The sequence below is a fragment of the Sus scrofa genome, chromosome 6 (assembly GCF_054392235.1).
Source record: "Sus scrofa isolate SSC_HxYL_T2T_F1_AM1 chromosome 6, Sscrofa_HxYL_maternal_Yorkshire_Landrace_v2.0, whole genome shotgun sequence".
NCBI lineage: Eukaryota > Metazoa > Chordata > Mammalia > Artiodactyla > Suidae > Sus > Sus scrofa.
The window spans coordinates 89,600,391-89,619,124 of record NC_139388.1 but is presented as its reverse complement, the minus strand read 5'-3'; the positions used below and the strand labels follow the sequence as shown (position 1 = coordinate 89,619,124).

General features: G+C 36.7%; 1 protein-coding gene across 5 annotated transcripts in view; it reads left to right on the top strand.

Annotated features, from left to right (window-relative positions):
* Nucleotides 1-18,734, top strand: part of EYA3 (EYA transcriptional coactivator and phosphatase 3) — a 91,140-nt gene that overhangs the window by 21,502 nt on the left and 50,904 nt on the right. For all 5 annotated transcript variants that reach the window (XR_014807367.1, XM_005653379.4, XM_021095661.2 and 2 more), the window contains exons 2-4: nucleotides 2,455-2,553; nucleotides 10,759-10,802; nucleotides 15,141-15,220. Coding sequence is in view for 4 of the 5 variants with exons in the window: in XM_005653379.4 (XP_005653436.2) it covers nucleotides 2,521-2,553; nucleotides 10,759-10,802; nucleotides 15,141-15,220 (157 nt within the window). In the remaining variant the exon portion in view is untranslated. The remainder of the gene's footprint in view (nucleotides 1-2,454; nucleotides 2,554-10,758; nucleotides 10,803-15,140; nucleotides 15,221-18,734) is intronic.

Below are 18,734 nucleotides of genomic sequence, written 5' to 3'. Positions count from 1 at the left end.
TTTCCCCACTATCAAGAGTAGTATTTCTTACCTTTTAAAACCCAGGGTTCCTTTTGATCAATTAAAAAAAAAAAAAGCTATGTTCTCCTTTAACATTGTTCATATTTTTAAAATAAGTTTTTGTGTTTAAAACAAAATTAAAGCACGTGTTTACTGAGTACCTCTTTTTTTATAACCCTTTCTCCGTGAGAAAGAATATCCTTTCCCTCTCCTTTGCTGAGTATCTACTAATTAGAGATTGCAATCATTACAGTTATGGCCTTCAATTAAGTAAAACATGGAATATTATCCCTTTTTGTTTAGGTGAGAACTGGTTACACAAAATTTAGCAAATGTGATATTAAGGGCATTACATTGCTCTAATAATTTGGTCCTATTTTGCTCTTTATGGAATGAAATCATATGTACATTATGTACGTGTAGACATTGTTAAAGTCCCATAGGTAAAGACATTTCAATTTAAAATTAAAACAGGTATAAGCTGGTAAAATATAAAAATGTTTTATCTTTCCCAGTTGTGAATCATTTTCACGTCACATTTATTATGCTCTTTTGCGTGCAGGTGCAGGGAAGATAGCTCCTGTGAGCATTAGTTATTGCGTGCTGTAATTCTGTAGCACTAGTTATCTACGTCATGTAGCATGAGAACTTAGCTTTTGAGGCTCTGTGTATGAGCTACACGTGAGTGTGGTGAGCATCAAATGCTTCTGACCTTTAATTTTTTTCTTCTTTTGGACATTCTAGATCAGGACAGGGAATAAAGCTTTATCAGAGTTGGACAGTTTTGAATCTAATTGTATCCCTGATACATGTTTTCTCTCCTTTAAACATTCTATAGTGTAGCTCTAAAATAAAGTGTGTGGTATTGCACAGGGATAGAGCAGAGTAGAGTGGTGATAAATTGGCATAATTGAGATTTTTCATTTCCCTTTTTATTCATTACTTCTGCAGTAAGATTCTGTACTTGCTTTAGCTCTATGTATTAAGTTGGTTACAATGGTTGGTAAAAGAAGAAAAAACAGGTGTGACCTTAATTAAAAGCATAAATAATCATGTCTGTTTTGGAGGAGTGCTATTTTCATTTTTGTTAAAAGAAATGGAGTTTTTAGTTTTTATAATTATTTAGTTTTCTAACCTCTATCTGTCTCTTTTGGCATCAGGGCACAATAAATGTGGGCCTTACCAGTAAATATGGGGCTTAGAGGTCTATTTTTCTTTGTTTGAAAATCAGAACAGGAAGAGTAAGATCTAAGAAGGTAAAGATTTTGCTTAAATAATTGAATAGGCAGTATATTTAGTGGAACTCATCATTTCAGAAGAATGTTGGGTCCTAGCTTCACGTGATTATTTTCCTTAATTCTAAAATTCAGTGCTATAAAACTGGGTTGCGATGATTGTTGTACAACTATAAATGTGATAAAATTCGTTCAGTTAAAAAAATAAAATAAAATTCAAGGTTTCAGAGTTCCCTGGTAGCTCAGTGGGTTAAGGATCTGGCATTGTCACTGCTGTGGTGTGGATTCGATCCCTGGCCTGAGAACTTCTGCGTGCCTTGGGCATGGCCCAGAAAAATAATACTAATAAAAGTAAAAAAAAAAAAAAAAAAAAAAAATTCAAGGAGTTCCCGTCATGGCATAGCGGAAACAAATCTGACTAGGAGCCATGAGGTTGCGGGTTTGATCCTTGGCCTTGATCCGTGGGTTGAGGATGCAGCATTGCGGTGAGCTGTGGTATGGGTCTAAGATGCGGCTTGGATCTGGCTTAGCTGTGGCTCTGGTGCAGGCCAGCAGCTACAGCTCTGATTAGACCCCTAGCCTGGGAACCTCCATATGCCACAGGTGTGGCCCACAAAAGACAAAAAAAATTTTTAAAAAAATTCAAGGTTTCACTTTACTTATTTGTCTTATTAAAATCCAAAATAGTTGAGTTTTCTTTTAAATTGAATACACATATACAGATAGTTCGTTGTGAGAGTATTTTTACTTGATACTCCAGTGTGCCCTATTTAAAGTGATTCTGTGTGTTAAGAGTTATGTAAATGTTCCACGCTAAAGCAGGTTAGATGTTATCATAACTTATTGACTGGCTAGTCTGGTTTTTATCATTACTTTTAATATAACTAATTCTTTAGAAAATTGTGTCTAGTTATCTGCACATGACTTATAAAATGTTTAAAGCATTAGGCACTATAGTAACTGTGTTTGAAGTACAAGCAGAAGTGGTTCCACGTGTTGGCCTTTGCAAGGTATTATAAAAGTCGTTGTGTAAACCTATCCTGACTTGGGTGCAGCATGTCAATTTTGAAAAGCCACGTGCAGATTTGAGATTTTGAGATTGGAGCTCACGTAGAAAGCTTGAGGTAGCAAAATATTAAAAAAATTATTCTCTGATGGCCTCAATGATAATGCTTTAAGAGTACATAAAGCTCTGAATCCCCCTCTCTTTTTTAAACAGACTTTAAGACTGCTGAGAGACACTGCAATCCAGTCACATAAGCATAATAAAGAAATATTGGTCCTCATGGAAGAAGAACAAGATTTGCCAGAGCAACCAGTAAGTATTTCCTTTAACAATTTAAAGTTGATTGTAGAAAAGCTAATCTTAAGGGATTGTAGATATTATTCAGTTATTCTACAGATTCTAAATTAGAAGTAAAATAAAGGACTCCTTAATACTTTCCTTCTAAGAAGATAATGTCGTATGTTCTTAAATTCATATTTTGCTAATTTAATGCCAAGGAGTCTGCTTAGAAAATTCAGCATTACAAAGTAAGTACTGTAGAAATACCATTTTAAAAAATCAGTGGCTATTCTTACAGTTTTTAGAAAACAAAAGAGGACCTCTATTTCCTGAACAGTATATACAATTTCTGTCAGAAAATTTAGTTTTATTTTACCTAAATTTCCCTGACTAAATTTTTTTAAAGTAGTTGTAGTTGAAGAAAGTATAATTTGGCCACTCGCTATTTCTTAGATGAGACCCTCGAGAATAGGTTGAATTTTTAATTTCTTTTCAATAATTAACATAAATAAAATCATTTTAAATGTCCCCAAATATTAAAGATTTACTCCCTTACCATGGCTTCTTTATTTTTTTAATTTTTTTTTGTCTTTCCAAGTGTTTTTTAACTCTTAGCATTTAAAAAAGGAAGGCAGTAGTAATCATTCTCTTAAGATATTTTTATATTAAAAAATCTTTTCCTTTTGACTTGAGTTTTCTAAAATTAGATAAAGAACTGATTCGGTTTGCTGTCCTGAATGAGCCTCTCGCATTTTATATTAAGAGAGAATATAGAGTGGTACATGTTTACCTTTCTATAAAACCTAAAAAACCTTGAATTTTGAAAGCAGATAATAGAGTATGGTTTTATGTTCTAAATATGATTCTTTACATCAGTGAAGGATGGATGCCAGCTTCCATTTAGGTAATGAAGGCCTTTAATATATTTTTAATACTTTTCTGTATGTTGAGACGTGCATACTGGTGATTACTTTGCTGTTATCCTTTTAGCCCTCTCACTTAGGTAAATATGAAACTCGGAAGACATAAACAATTGGTAAAACGACCTTTTGAAACATTTAAAATGTCATCCCCTATCCCTAGTGGCACATTAATAATCAGGGAAATGGTAAGGTTAAAAATTATCTTCAGTGATGTATTTACTATATGCACTGTAAGAACAAATAGCTGAATTAGAGACATTAAATGTTCCAAGGAAGATTATGTCATTGAACTTTGATGTAGTAAGACAAAAGTCTAATCATTTCAAAAGACTTAGGTAAGACATACTATTGAAATGAGTGTTATTGTTAGTTACTCCTTACCTATTTAAGGTAATGAGAGTTGTGAGGCTGACCTGCTGGTGAGTCATTTTTTTTCTGCTCTGCTTCATTTCCTTGCCACACTGTGCAAAACCTGATTGTTGCTTCGGAGAGAAAGAAAAATTAAAGTGCTTTAAAAACAGATTTTCTGCTGACTATAAATGGTGATTGTCAGGGGCATAATTTTTTTTAATTGATTTGTGCTTGGGTCTTAACTTATAAAGATGACTGAGTGACGACACAGAGAGGTCAGTGCCATTGAAAGAAAAGTTTAATGTTACTGTTCTCTTAGAAATGAGAGACATGGCATGCCACACAGAGTCACAGGGAGAAGCAGCGATGTCAGTCAAGAGGCAGAGATGCATAGCAGAGTCCTAGAATGTATCCTAGGGGAATGCATAGGCCATAGCCTTAACTGAGGTTTCCACAGGCTAGGTGAGGCAAGTATACAATATAGGCAGGGTATACAATATAGGATTGGCTAGTTTGAATAATTCCAGGGGGGTTGGGGGTAGAGGAGTTCTCACTAGGTATCTGGTCCTGGGTTGATTTAGAGCAGGGAAAATAACTGGTTCAGCATATAGGCTCTGGATTACAGGGGAGATGTCAGCAATTTTGGCTCTTAGTTTGGCCCTGTGATTAATGGGTACTAAATATACTAATACAGTCAGCCCCCTTATTATCCTCAAGATAAAATTGAACTTCTTAATCTTGCTTATAAGGACCTTCATGATTACGCTTCTTTTTACTTGCACAGACTGCTTTTATCACCCCCCCTCAAACATAATTCCCAGTCAGTGAATTCTCAGTAGAAAGGCTCTCTCCCATCTGTGAACCTTTTTATTCATGCTGTTCCCAGGGTGTGAATCACTCTACTTCTCCCCACCTCCAAATTCAAATTCCCCCTCGTTGCCTGGCTAAATCCAGTTTATCCCTAAAGTTTCAGTTTAGACTAATGTATTGAAATCATAGAATGTTATTACAGGTGTTAGCTGGTGAGAGTGATTATCAAAGTACAGCAAGAAAGAAACCTTGAGAACCACTGCCTTATACAATGCTTCCGCCAGAAAGTTTTTTGGTGACTTACTGGCCTACTTTGTGCCTATAATCCCTGGCCATCTTCCCCTAATAAAAAGACTGGATTTGATGCTCCTTTTGTGTGTTCCCTAGAGCCTTGAATTTCTATCAAAATCATTATTTCACTGTTTTAGAAGTTGTCTATTTCTTTTCAACCAGACTGTAACTTCCTCGAGGCCAAGGACTGTATTTTATTTGTCATTATGTTCTCTAGCAGGAAGGTTTGATAGAGAATAGTCAGTTGAATGAATGATAGTGTGAATATGAACTAGAATTCTCATTATAGGTAATTAACATTGGAGAATCTGCAGTGTATTTTTCTATCACCTTGGATTGACAGCTTTCCTGGGCCAGTCTTCCTTGAAGGCCGCTTTTATGAGGACCTGCTTTCTTGCCATTATCTTCAGCTTGTGGCCTACATGGTTGCCTAAGAAGTGGAAGAGAGTATTGAAGGATCACATGAGATGTTTTTAAGGGTTTGTTATAGAAGTGGCTTTCATGCAGGGTTCCCTGGTGACTCAACAGGTTAAGGATCCAGTGTTGTCATTGCTATGGTTTGGGTTACTGCTGTAGTGCAGTTTTGATCCCTGGCCCCAGAAGTTCCTTATGCCATGGGCATAGACAAAAAAGAAAAAAAGTGGCTTACATGAATGGTTCCAACCATCATCAAGGGGGACTGGAAAATGCAATCATTCTGTGTCTTAGTCCATGCAGCTGCTATAACAAAATGCTCTGGAATGGGTAGCTTATAAATAACAGCAATTAATTAATTAATTAATTTATTTCTCACAGTTCTGGGGGCTGTTAAGGACCTGCATAGGCTGCCATCTTTTTGCTGTGTCCTTACATGGCTGGAAAGGGCAAAGGAGGTCTCTTTTGTAGGGGTACTAATTCCATTCATGAGAGCTCCATCCTCATGACCTAATCACTCTAAAAGCCCTACCTTCAAATTTTATCATATTGGGGATATGTTTCAAAATATGGATTTAAGAGTGGAGAGGCACAGCGACATTCAGTTTGTAACATCCTGTGTGCCCAGGAAGAGGGAAAAGACTACTGAGTATTTAAAAGTGAATCTGTCGTAGTCTTCTCTTTGGTTCACCTGTTTCATTTTTTGTACATTAAGAGCAATATGTTGGAGTTCCCTTCGTGGCTCAGGAGTTAGAAACCCAACTAGGAACCATGAGGTTGCAGGTTCAATCCCTGGCCTCCCTCAGTGGTTTAAGGATTTGGCATTGCCTTGAGCTGTGGAGTAGGTCACAGACGTAGCTCGGATCACAAGTTGTGGCTATGGCATAGGTTGGCAGCTGTAGCTCTGATTCTACCTCTAGCCTGGGAACTTCCATAGGCCATGGGTACGGTACTAAAAAGCAAAAAAAAAAAAAAAAAAAAAAAAAAAAGAGAGAGAGAGAATAATATGTAAAGCAGCAAAAAACAAAAAAACAGGATGTAACTCCTTTCCCTACACATTCCTCTTAAGAGAAACAGCCCAAAATTCCATCGGTTTCTGTGTGTAGATCAAATGTAGAATCTGATGCCCGCTAGTTTCTACTAGGTCCAGATGTGACTTGGACTTGTAGCCTGTAAACTTAAAAGACATGTTTTTTGCCTCTTATTGCAAGTCACACCTTATATACAGTGGTGGAACAGGCAGTTGTCTCTGCCACAGATACTTACCTTTCTAGTAATTTGGAATGCTTACTCTCACTTTGTACATACTAATTTCCTTATGACAAGTTCTGGAAGTCAAATTAATAATTTGATCACTTTTGGTAAGCATGATCAAAGAAAGTGGTATTATATGGGGTTTTGTGTGTAATTTCATCTAGGTTATGAGCAAGCCCTTTTATAGAATATAAAAAATGACTCTCTAGAAAAAAAGAATGATACGGTTTATTGGACAGTGGTGGATAAATTTTGACAGACATACTCCTTTTTATAGGCTTCATGCTGACTTCTGTTGAATTTATTATTCATAAGATTACAGTTTATCAAGCCCTAGTAAGCTTTAGTCTCTTGTTCAAACTTAGGAGGCACTATAATTCTATACTTATAAGCCATCTCAGAATAATTCTGGAATGACATTTGAGATACATATTATAATTTATTTATCTAGCAAGTGGTATTTTTAAGTCTTGCCTTGAAATTTTGGGAATTCAAATTTGTCTTTGCTGCTTATGGTGATAATAGTAAAATTTAACAGTGCTTTGTCTTTCCTAAACAGCTCTCTCTCATTCTTTCTCCCCCAGTCTCTCCCTGACCCCCATTTCATCTTCACAGCAGGCCTGTGAAGTGGATAGCTGTATTTTTCTTTTACAGTTGAGAAAACAGATGCAGAGAAATAGTCATGTAGTGAATTATCCCTTGGAACTGAGCCTTGAACTTGGATATTCTGAATTCATGTATTGGTTATTTGTATTCCTTCACTATGTTATATTTAAAGCTTGCTTTATTTATTTATTTATTTATTTTTTAGGAGAGGCACAAATAGAACTCTGATTCATGAATTTGCCAGTGATTCTTTCTTTTTAGTCATAACATGCCCATAAGATTATCTCATTTTAAAAATAACAACTTTATTGAGATATAATTCATATCCATTTTAAAGTTTACAATTAGATGGTTTTTAGTATGTTCACAGTTTTGCAACTCTCACCACAGTCAATTTTAGAACATTTACATCACTCAAAAAAAAAAAAAGACTCTGTGTTTATTAACAATCATCTCAGTTCTCACACTTCCCCTACCAATCCTAGGCAACTACTGATCTACTTTCCTATTGACCTATTTGTGGTTATTTCATATAAATGGACTCATACAATAATTAATCCTTTTGTGACTGGCTTCTTTCACTTAGCAAAATCTTTTCAAGGTTTATCTGTGTTAGCATGTATGAGTACTTCATTCCCTTTAATTGCTGAAGGTCTCATTGAATGGGTTTTATCATTCATCATTTTATTTATTTTTATTTTATTTTATTTTATTTTTGTCTTTTTGCCATTTCTTGGGCTGCTTCTGCGGCATATGGAGGTTCCCAGGCTAGGGGTCAAATCGGAGCTGTAGCCACCGGCCTACGCCAGAGCCACAGCAACGCAGGATCCGAGCCGCGTCTGCAACCTACACCACAGCTCACTTCAACGCGGGATCCTTAACCCACTGAGCAAGGCCAGGGATCAAACCCACACCCTCATGGTTCTTAGTCGGGTTAGTTAACCACTGAGACACGATGGGAACTGCCATTCATCATTTTATTTATCATTGTTTTTTATCCATCTATTCGTGAACACTAGGGTTGTTTCTGTCTTTTGGCTATTTTGAATAATGCTGTTATGAACATTGATGTCCAGGTTTTTGTGGGAACGTGTATTTTCATTTCTCTCGGTTGTATAGTCAAGAATGGAACCAATGGATTTATATGGTAATTCTGTTAAACCTTTTGAGGAAATGCTAGACTGTTTTCCAGAATAGCTGCATTTAGTTTCTGGATTGTATTATTTGAACTCATCTTTTTGTAATCCAGTGAAATCTGTTATCCTTTGAGTTAGTTTACCGGCCTCTACTGCCAGCGTGGCACGTTTCCTATCCCTGACTTATGGGAGGACATAATTGCCCAAATCAAGATAAACAGTTGTGCATGAAAATTAGCTGATAACGGAGTTCCTGTTGTGGCTCAGCAGTACTGAACCCAACTAGAATCCTTGAGGACTTGGCTTTGATCCCTGGCCTCGCTCAGTGGGTTAAAGATCTGATATTTCCATGAGCTGTGGTGTAGGTCACAGGCATGTCTTGGATCTGGCATTGCTGTGATTGTGGTGTAGGTCAGCAGCTACAGCTCTGATTTGACTCCTGGGTGGAAACTTCCACATGCTGCAGGTGCAGCCCCAAAGAGACCAGGAAAAAAAAAAAAAGAAAGGGAATTAGCTGATAACTCTTTTCCCTCCCCCAGACTTTTTGTTTGGTAGATAGGACTTTATGTACATTTTCTCCGTTTCTTTTTATGTGTACAGTCTCTATACTGAGTTGGCACTGTAATAAATAAAAAATGAAAAAGCACAGTTCTTATTTGAAAGGTCGTCTTTGTGGTATATTTAAAAGTTTTGCTCGAGGGATTTTTTTTCCCTTTTTTTTTTTTTTTTTTTTTGAGTTCCTTAGCTAAATTTGTTACTCTATGGCTCTAATAAAATTAAGACTGTGATGTTTAGATTCCTCAGTGCTCTAGTTTTCTTTGTATGGATTACTGTTTGGAGACCGTAGACTGTTTTGGTTACTCCATCAAGCAGCTCACAAATTCATTTCTTTGATCGCAAAGAGGGTCTTTGGGTGAGCTAAGCATACCTTTATCTCCACTGTTGGAAAATTAATGTTAGTATCTGACCTTATGTAAATACTGTCATCTTCAGGTGGGAAGGACAGCATACTTTATAACAAGAGCCTGTATTTTGGTGAAATTATGGCAGCAGATGGTCTAGAGAGTTGAATTTTTCTTGTCTTTAGCCTTGTAGTCAAAACACTGTTTTCCAACATTACTCTGTCAGCACATTTTTTCCCCATGCCTTTCAGTGAGGCTATGTCATATATTTGTAATACAGTTAAATTCTTCTGTCACAATATGTATACTACCCTGGACTCCCTTGACCTCCCAGTTGGTCTGTGGTATCTTTTATCATACAAAAGTTTTGAATGTTTATATAATCAGTCTATTTTCTCCCTTAATGGCTTTTGAATTTAATATCATGCTTAGTAAGGGTTTATCTGTCTCAAGGATTTTGTTTTTGTTTTCTTTTTTCTTCCTGTGCTTCTGTAATTTTTTTTTTTTAATTTAGAGGGTTTTTTTTAAATGCTTTTTCTATTTTATCTTTACTGGAACAAAAATTAAAGCAGCATTATATAATGTGTATTGATAAGCAAGGAACCAGGAATGTTTGGTTTTATTTATTTTGTCATGTTTTCTCATGAGGAATAGATGTCCAGGAGTATGGGCCTTATATTTATCTTTTATTTATTATTTACTTTGTCTGAAATGTTAAATTTAATCATATCAAATAGCTCTATTCCCACCTGATATGTTTGTTTAAAATTGTTTAGAAGAGTTTCTGCTTTTGTGAGTACTTGCTCTTTGTAGTGGGTTGGCAGCACTCTGTACTTTGTCAGCTTAAAATGCTCTTAAGTATTCATAACTTGTATGACTAAGCATATTTCTACTGTAACTTGCTATTCTAATCAGAAAACTCTAAAATCAGATTCTTTGTAGTGTAAAAACACAGAGAAAACTATTATCTTCCATTTGTGAATTATTAAACTGTTTCAGTGGAAATGCTTTCACCTTAGAAGGAATTAGAGAAAATGAAAATATGGGAGAAAACAATAATGTGAAGAATATTTTTTAAGTCACCGGTAACCTGATAATAATTTATTTTTACTTTTGGCATGTAGGTAATTAAAATATAAAGATTTCTGTTAAATAAATGAGTAGATGTTAGTGAGGTTGCCATACTTACTGTTTGAAAATATAATTATGTGTCTGTTAAAATTTAAAACTAACCAGTTTATATCCAAGTTTGGATACCTCATCCTGGTAAACATGCTATCTTGAATGAAAAATCCTAATAAACATTTTACCTTGAATCTGAAAAACACTTTTTTTTTTTCATTTAAAAAAAAGGGGGAGAGAGTCCCTCATATGAAAAACAAGTCCATTTCTAGCTCTAAAATATAACAGGTTAATTAAATAAATCTAAGCAAAACAAAATGAAACAGTTACCTTGTAATTTATTAGATAATATTATACTGCCATTCGAATAGCAAGATGATTTAAAAAATAGATCACAACATTGATGTCTTTATATATTTATTTTTACAGGTGAAAAAAGCCAAGATGCAGGAATCAGGAGAGCAAACTTTAAGGTACAAGTTGAATTTCTTTTTAATGACCTGCTTATAATTTTTTTTTACATGCTTATTAGTATATGGGCGTGTGGGTTGACTACCCCCTTTTTGGTTTTTAGTGTCAGTCTTTTAAGTTTGGAAATTATTTGGTTTAAGGTGAAAATTTCCCTATAAATGTTTGTCTGTAAAACGTGTAAGTGCTGATTTTTTCTTATTTATTCATTATTTATTCAACACTAGGTACCACCCTCATGTTATCTCTCAGATCCTGTGATATGTGGAGGGGACACAATGGTGAATATTTTTCAGTTAGATGTACAGTATACATAATAGGAAAAACAGAAATAAAGCATATCCAGGGGTTAATCATTAATTACCAAATGGATGCCAGGCACTCATTAGCTCCACTCTGCTTATAGAAAAAGGCAGCTTCTTTGCATGTCATGCTCTGGCTTCTACAACACCATGATTTTTAATTTTCCGCAGTTCTTACTTCCTGTTGTTTGTCTACCAACCATATGAACCAGTAATTGTGTCACTTCTAGCATCTTAATTTCAAGAATCCTACTTTTATAGCACCACACACTATCGTTCCAGCTCACTCATTCTTTTTTCACACTACCCCGTCTTAGGCTGTGTATTCCCAATAAAATGATCTATCATATTTTCACTATCAAGCATTGATCCTTCCCTCAAAAAAGACTTCAGTATCTTCCTTATGCTGCTCAAATTATAAGATCTATTCAGTTCCTTACTTCCTCTCCCGTTTTTCTGTCATCCTTCCCTAGCCTAACCGAGGGTTTAACAGCTCTAGTTAAAACCTGCTGTCCACCTATTCCTTACTTACTCCCAATCACCTGAACATTGTGAGAGAAAAATGCAAAACTACGCTGACTGGTCTCAGTTTCCATTCATGATTACATCTTAAACACTCTTGGTGGTCCAGCCACTCTTCCTGGTTCATTTCTCAGTCTGTAAAATTCTTTCTCTTTTGTCCATTCCTTCCTCCCTCCCTTTCTTCCTGCTTCCCACCCTTCCTTCCTGCTCCTCCCTTTCCTCTTCCCTTGCCCTCTCCACCCACTTCATTTACTCAGCTGGGGATCTGGCTCCCTAATTAAAAGAGAAATTGGAAAGGAACTACCTTATTTGTCTATCACCATATCTACCCCTTTAACTGCTTCTCTATAATATTCTGTTACCTTTGTCTCTGCAGTTCATTCCTGTGCTCTTATTTAAGGCTCACCTCTCCATTTGTACAGTGGAACCTGTCAGCTTCATCTTTTCCTGCAGTTATTCCTTCTCTCTCTTTCAGCAGCTTCTTTTTTTTTTTTTTTTTTTTTTTTTTGTCTTCTGTCTTTTGTCTTTTTTTGTTGTTGTTGTTGTTGTTGTTGCTATTTCTTGGGCCGCTCCCGCGGCATATGGAGGTTCCCAGGCTAGGGGTCAAATCGGAGCTGTAGCCACCGGCCTACGCCAGAGCCACAGCAACGCGGGATCCGAGCCGTGTCCGCAACCTACACCACAGCTCACGGCAACGCCGGATCGTTAACCCACTGAGCAAGGGCAGGGACCGAACCCGCAACCTCGTGGTTCCTAGTCGGATTCGTTAACCACTGCGCCACGACGGGAATTCCTCAGCAGCTTCTTTATTATAAAATATTACATGACAGAAGTTCCCGTCGTGGCTCAGCGGAAACAAATCTGACTAGCATCTAAGAGGACGCAGGTTTGGTCCCTGGCCTCGCTCAGTGGATTAAGGATCCGATGTTGCCGTGATTTGTGGTCTATGTCACAGACGTGGCTCGGATCTGGTGTTGCTTGTGGCTATGGCGTAGGCCAGCAGCTACAGCTCCAGTTCGACCCTAGCCAGGGAACCTCTATAAGCCACAGGTGTGGCCCTTAAAAAAAAAAAGACGAAAAATAAAATAAAATAAAATATTACATGACATAAAAGTCAACATTTCAGTCATTTTTAAATATAAAGTCCAGTGGTACTAAGTACATTCACATTGTTATGCAACCATTACCACCATCCATCTCCAGAATTTTTTCATCTTCCCAAACTGAAGTACTGTGTTCATTCATCAAACAGTAACTCTCCATTTCCCCCTTCTCCCAACTCCTGACAACCACATTCTGCTTTCTATCTCTATGATTTTGACTACTCGTGTACATCCTTTTAGTGAAATCATAAATTTTCTGTCTTTCTTTGATTTGCTCTTTTCATTTAGCATAATGTCTTTATCCATGCTGTAGCATGTGTCAGAATTTCCTTCCTTTTTAAGGCTGACTGTGACTTCATTATATGTCTATGCCATATTTTATTTATTTGTTCATTGGTTGATTGTGCTAATTATTGACAAGCGTTTAATTGAATGAGAATGAGGTATTTGGATGCTTACTTTTAGAGTTTGAGTGTTTTTGCTTTTTTTTTTTTTTTTTGGAGGGACATTTTATTTTAGAACATTTTTTTTCCATCATGCACATATTGTTAAGTAAAATTTATGTTTATATTTTGAGACAGTATATAATTTAAAATATTTACCAAAGTGCTAGAGTTAATTCACTCTCTTGGTGCTGTTGTTTCTATTTAATCTCTAGGTACTCAACTGAATAGAGAATTTGGCTGTAAGATTCCAGGACCATAGGGTTTTAGGAATAGGTCCATTGTGTACCAGACCTTACAAGGTACAAGATCTAGAAACAATCTTTCCACAGTAGGTATAACAGTGGAATCCAGACTTATTCAGGTACACATAGAAGAGCAGTCATAGTCAGAAATGTCAAGTTCTTGTCTGGGTTTATACCTTGCTCCTTGGAATCCCACTTAAGGAGGCATAGGTGGGGCCCAGAGTGTGTATGTTTACCAGTCATTCAGGTAATTACAAGAAATAACCATTTGGGGAAATAGTGATATTACTATTCAGTATGGTTCTTACCGTTACTCTTCAATTTCCATAGTTATGTCTTGGTTAGTATATTAAGTGCTATTCCAAGAATACAGACATTTGAGTAAGTAGATTAAAATAAACTTCATCTGGGGATTTACCTTTAAAAATTAATTATATCTGAGGAAAAATTGTTTGAACATTCAGAATATACCGGGGGAAAAAACCTTTATCAACATTGTAACTTGAATATTAGAGGTCCATTCAGAAAAGATATGACAGCTTTAAGAATTTTGATGCTGTGTATTTTTTTTTATAAATAACATTTCTTTAAAAAAATTTTCTATGTAAAAAGTAACTTTTACCTTTTATTAGTCAGTCTTATGTTTCCAGATATGTGGAGTGTCAGGGACAGTGTCCTCCACTTCTCCTAGAGTGTAGAGCAGCAAAGCAGATTTCTTGGTAGGGAACACAAATGTGGGAAGGATACCTGCGCTGGGGAGAATTTGTATTTAATAACAATAGTTACAGTTATTTTGTACTTAGTCTGTTCTAGTCTCTGCTCTCAGTATTTTTCATATATTAACTCACTCATCCCTGTAATAACCTTAAAAGGTAGGTTCTATATCGCTCATTGACAGTTGAAGAAACTGGAGCACAGAGTTCAGTGACTTGCCTAAAGTCATAAAGTTTTGGCAAAGTGAAATATGAACTCAAGCAGTCTGGTTCTAGAATCTGCACTCTTAAGCACTATGCTGTACTGATAGTTGAGGGAGAGAAAGTGGAAAAGAAGGTAGAAGGAAGAGGGAGGATTTCGTTCATTCATTTCAGAATTGTAGTATCTTCCCAATATTAAAGTGTCTAACATAATGACTTGTCTTCCTAGTTTACATGATTTGTCTTTTGTAGTTTGTCTTGTCTTTTTTTTTTTTTTTTTAAGATAGTGCTAAGTTTGGGGTATGCTAACAAAAATTTGGGTTTTTTTTTTTTAATGGGGGTAAAAGAGAAATACAATGGGATGCACCATTTTGAAGTTTGGAACCCCTTCTTGGACGCAGGCATGTATAATTTGAAAAAGTTTCTTAAGTGACTATGAGGACCATTGTCTGAAATCAGGCATCTCCTTGCTTTTCTTTGGTACTTTGGAAATAAAGTGAGAGCATTTTTAAGTGTTGTGGAATTTTTCTTTTACTGTGGTCTTTAAGAGAATCTGATTTGCCTGTGGCTTAGCTGGAATCTCTGAGTGATACAAAAGCTGAAATGGTCCAGGGCTATGACAAAAACAGTAGAAGGTTGAGGGTACTAGCCATGGTCCTAGTTCTTTAGGTAGCTGCTAAAAACCAAGAATAAGATACCACGAAGTAAACTTACCTTTCCTCTTACTTACCTAGGAAGAAATGGTGTGATTTAATCACTTTTAGCAATGCCACAGATCAGTCAGGGGCTAATATATTCATTTTGGTTTTCCCAGTCAAGTAAGCAACCCTGAAGTCAATGATCAGAAACCCGAAACTTCAAGCCTTGCTTCAAACCTTACCATGTCAGAGGAAAGTAAGTACTATATTCTGTGAACCATGGAAGAGGTATTCCTATGACCAGGTGATGCTTTTCTTTTATTAAAAAAAAAATTGGTTTTCGCTGAATGCATTATTTGTCTCAGAATATCCAGAAGCCTTTCATTGCCACATATATGTGTACGTTCATCCTTGTGCTCTCCTATAAGCCTTATTGACATACCAACTGAGGAACAGAATCACATAGAATCCACTTAAATTAAATAGCCGAGCCCTTCCATATTTACCACACACTTTAAAGGAGTAAATTTGTTAAAGACATTTATCTGGGGGATATCTTAAGGTGATTATGCTTAACCTTACATAATTCCCATGTATTAAAAAATTGTGTTCCTTTTTTTTTTTTTAATGTATGTCTTGAGTTGCATATATTATTTCCTCCAAGGTGCTGTTACAGTGGTTCTCAAAACTTTTAGTGTACCTGAGTGCCATCTGGAGTGCTTGTTAGTAACGTAGAATTCCAGCCTCTTCTTCAGTAATTATCATTCAGTAGACCTGATCTGCGTTTTTAAGAGGATAGCTAGGGTATTCTGATACATATGGAAAAATGCTCTAATTAATAGAAATTGTCTCCTCTAATTTTTTTTTTCTTTTTTGCTTTTTAGGGCCTTGTCCCTGAGGCATATGGATGTTCCCAGGCTAGGGGGCAAATTGGGGCAAATTGGAGCTACAGTTGCCGCCTGCACCACAGTGACAGCAACGCGGAATCTGGGATCCGAGCCGTGTCTGTAACCCACACCACAGCTCACAGTGGCGCTGGAACCCTGACCCCACTGCGCGAGGCCAGGGATCAAAACTGCATCCTCATGGATATTAGTTGGATTTGTGGATTTGTTTCCACTGCACCATGAAGGGAACCCCTCCTCTACTTTTATTCCTATCTCACTCATCCTCAAGAAAAAGGTCTCTTCCTTATATACATCAGGGCCCAGAAGTCAATTGAGTCTTTTTGCTTCTTGCAAATTGTTTCTGTTTTTTCTCCTTCAAAAACTCTAGTTTCTTTGAAGTCTATACCTCTAACTTTCTATTTTATCTCCTAGTTATTTTGCTCTTTAAAGACCAGATCTTCTTTGTTTTCTTCTCCACCGAGACCCTTATTATTGTTGGGATTTCAACAGTCGTGTAGATGACCTATCCAGTACCCATAATTTCCTTCTTGTTCTCCTGTTTCCTTTTTTTTTTTTCCCGCTCTTTTTTGGCCATCCCCTTGGCATATGGAGTTCCCAGGCCAAGGATCAGATCCAAGCCACAGTTGTGGCAAGGCTGGGTCCTTTAACTCACTGTGCCGGGCCAGGGATGGAACCTGCATCCTGCCACTGCAAAGATCCCACTGATCCAGTTGAGCCACAGTGGGAACTCCTCCTGTCCCTTTTTATTCAACATCTATTCTATGGTTCTTTATTATAATTACTCCAATACAAATACATTCAATAATTTTGCCTCTTGTATTCTTGCTAAATCCCAATCCTAATTTAATCCAACTATCCACCTTTTCTCTAAGTGCATTCAAATAGCTAAACATTACTGGATAAATTATACACCTAGCTGACTCTATTACAGGGCCTTAAATGGACACTAAATGTACTTGAAAATCCTACTACATTTTACTCATGAGTAAATATGTCACACCACTTCTTTCCTCTCAAAGCACCTGTACTCTTTCGCCTTTCTTCATATTTAACTGATGCTTTCTTCTCAAATAGAAGCTGTCTGATAGGAAGCTCCCTTATTACGCACCCCCCCCACCAGATCGTCAGACCTGCCTGTGTTTGTACTCATGTTCTCTTGCGCTTCATTCTTGTCAGAATGGAGATGGTATTATTGCGCCTGTCAAAGGTAAGACCTTTTATTTGTGCTTTCTATCCTACCTGTTCTTATCTTCCCCAAGGACTTGGTACTGCGGTTATCCTAATACCATTCCTGCATAGTGATGTTCTTCTCTTCTTAATCCATCCTGTCGGTAAAGAGACATGATCTAGTATCTATCATCTTAAAACACAAACAAACCTCTTCTTTTCCTCCACATCCCCCACTAGGTATAGACCTTATCTTTGTTCCATGACCTTGTGGAACCTCTGGAAAGAGTTGTCTTCACTTGCTTTCTCATCTCCCATTCACTCTTCAACCTTCTCAAATTTAGCTTCTGTCACCATTCTTCGAATGAAATTGCTTTGTCGGGGTCATTAGTTACTTTCAGTAATAGAAAGTACTAGTTCTAGTGAACATTTCTTTCTCCTTGTATACACCCTCTCACAACTTTTTCTCCCACCTTTCTCCTTTGCTGGCCTTTCTCCCACTATCTGAATGTTGGTGGGCCTCAGGATTTGATTCTAGCCTGGATCTTTGCTCTTTCTGTATCCTCTCACCAATTACACTACTTTAAATACTTTATACATTGTTAATGAATTCCAAATTTGTATTTCTCATCTGACTTCTCCCCTAATCTCATTGTGTATCCAACTGCTTACCTGACATTTCTAATCTCTAAGAGGGAACTCATGCGGTTCCCTGGTGGCTCAGTGGATTAAGGATCCAGGGTTATCACTGCTGTGGCTCAGGGTGCTGCTGTGGCACAGGTGTGAACCTTGGCCTAAAAATTTCTTCATACCTCAGGCATGATCAAATAAATAAATGGAAAGTCATAGTTAAATGTGTGAAAGCTTTTTATTCCCTTAGCCCTCACCAAATCTGTTCTCTTCCTAAACTTACCCATCTTAGGAAGTGCTTTCACTATCCCTCCAGTTGCTCAAACTAAAAACTGGAGATTTTCTGTATTCCCCTGTCTTCCTCATTCCTTAACATACAAATTCATCAGGATGTCCTGTTTTACCTTCAGAATGTATTTCAAGGTTTTGCCCCATCTCCACTGGAGCTACTTTTTTTTTTAACCAATACAAAGTTAAACACATCCAAATTTATTTACACAATGCTAAAGAAATTTTAGTTTTATTTCCATTTTGTGGAATTTTATTCTGGGGTTTGACTTTGTTGTGTAGCTTACATAGGTCATTGAAACTTGATTAACCTGCCTCATATGCAGAAAACTTGGGGTTTTAGGACACATGCTTAATACTGCTTTATGCTTTAATAGGAAGGCACCTGTCCCACAGCTTGCGGAGAAAGCAGAGAAGTTATAGTATAATTAAGAAGATTATGCCTAATTGTATATAATCCTTTCATGGTTCCCAAGTACTGTAAAAATCAAGATGCATTCATTCTCCAGAGAAATAAAAATTGGCCTAGGTCTCCTAGGATATTTTGTCAATCTCTAGTTTAAATTAAATCAGAGGAGGAAAAGGCTTTGGGTTTTTCAAAGTATTTGTCACCAGAGAAGGAACCATTAGAGAATTCAAATTAATTTCCTTTCTAGTAGCTATGAAAATCTCTGTACTTGGTAGTTTATCAGAGCATCATATCAGTTCCTCAGGTCTGTTTCTGCTTTGCCAAACTTAAAGATTTACTACAAAGCAAAAAAAAATAGTACAGAAGCA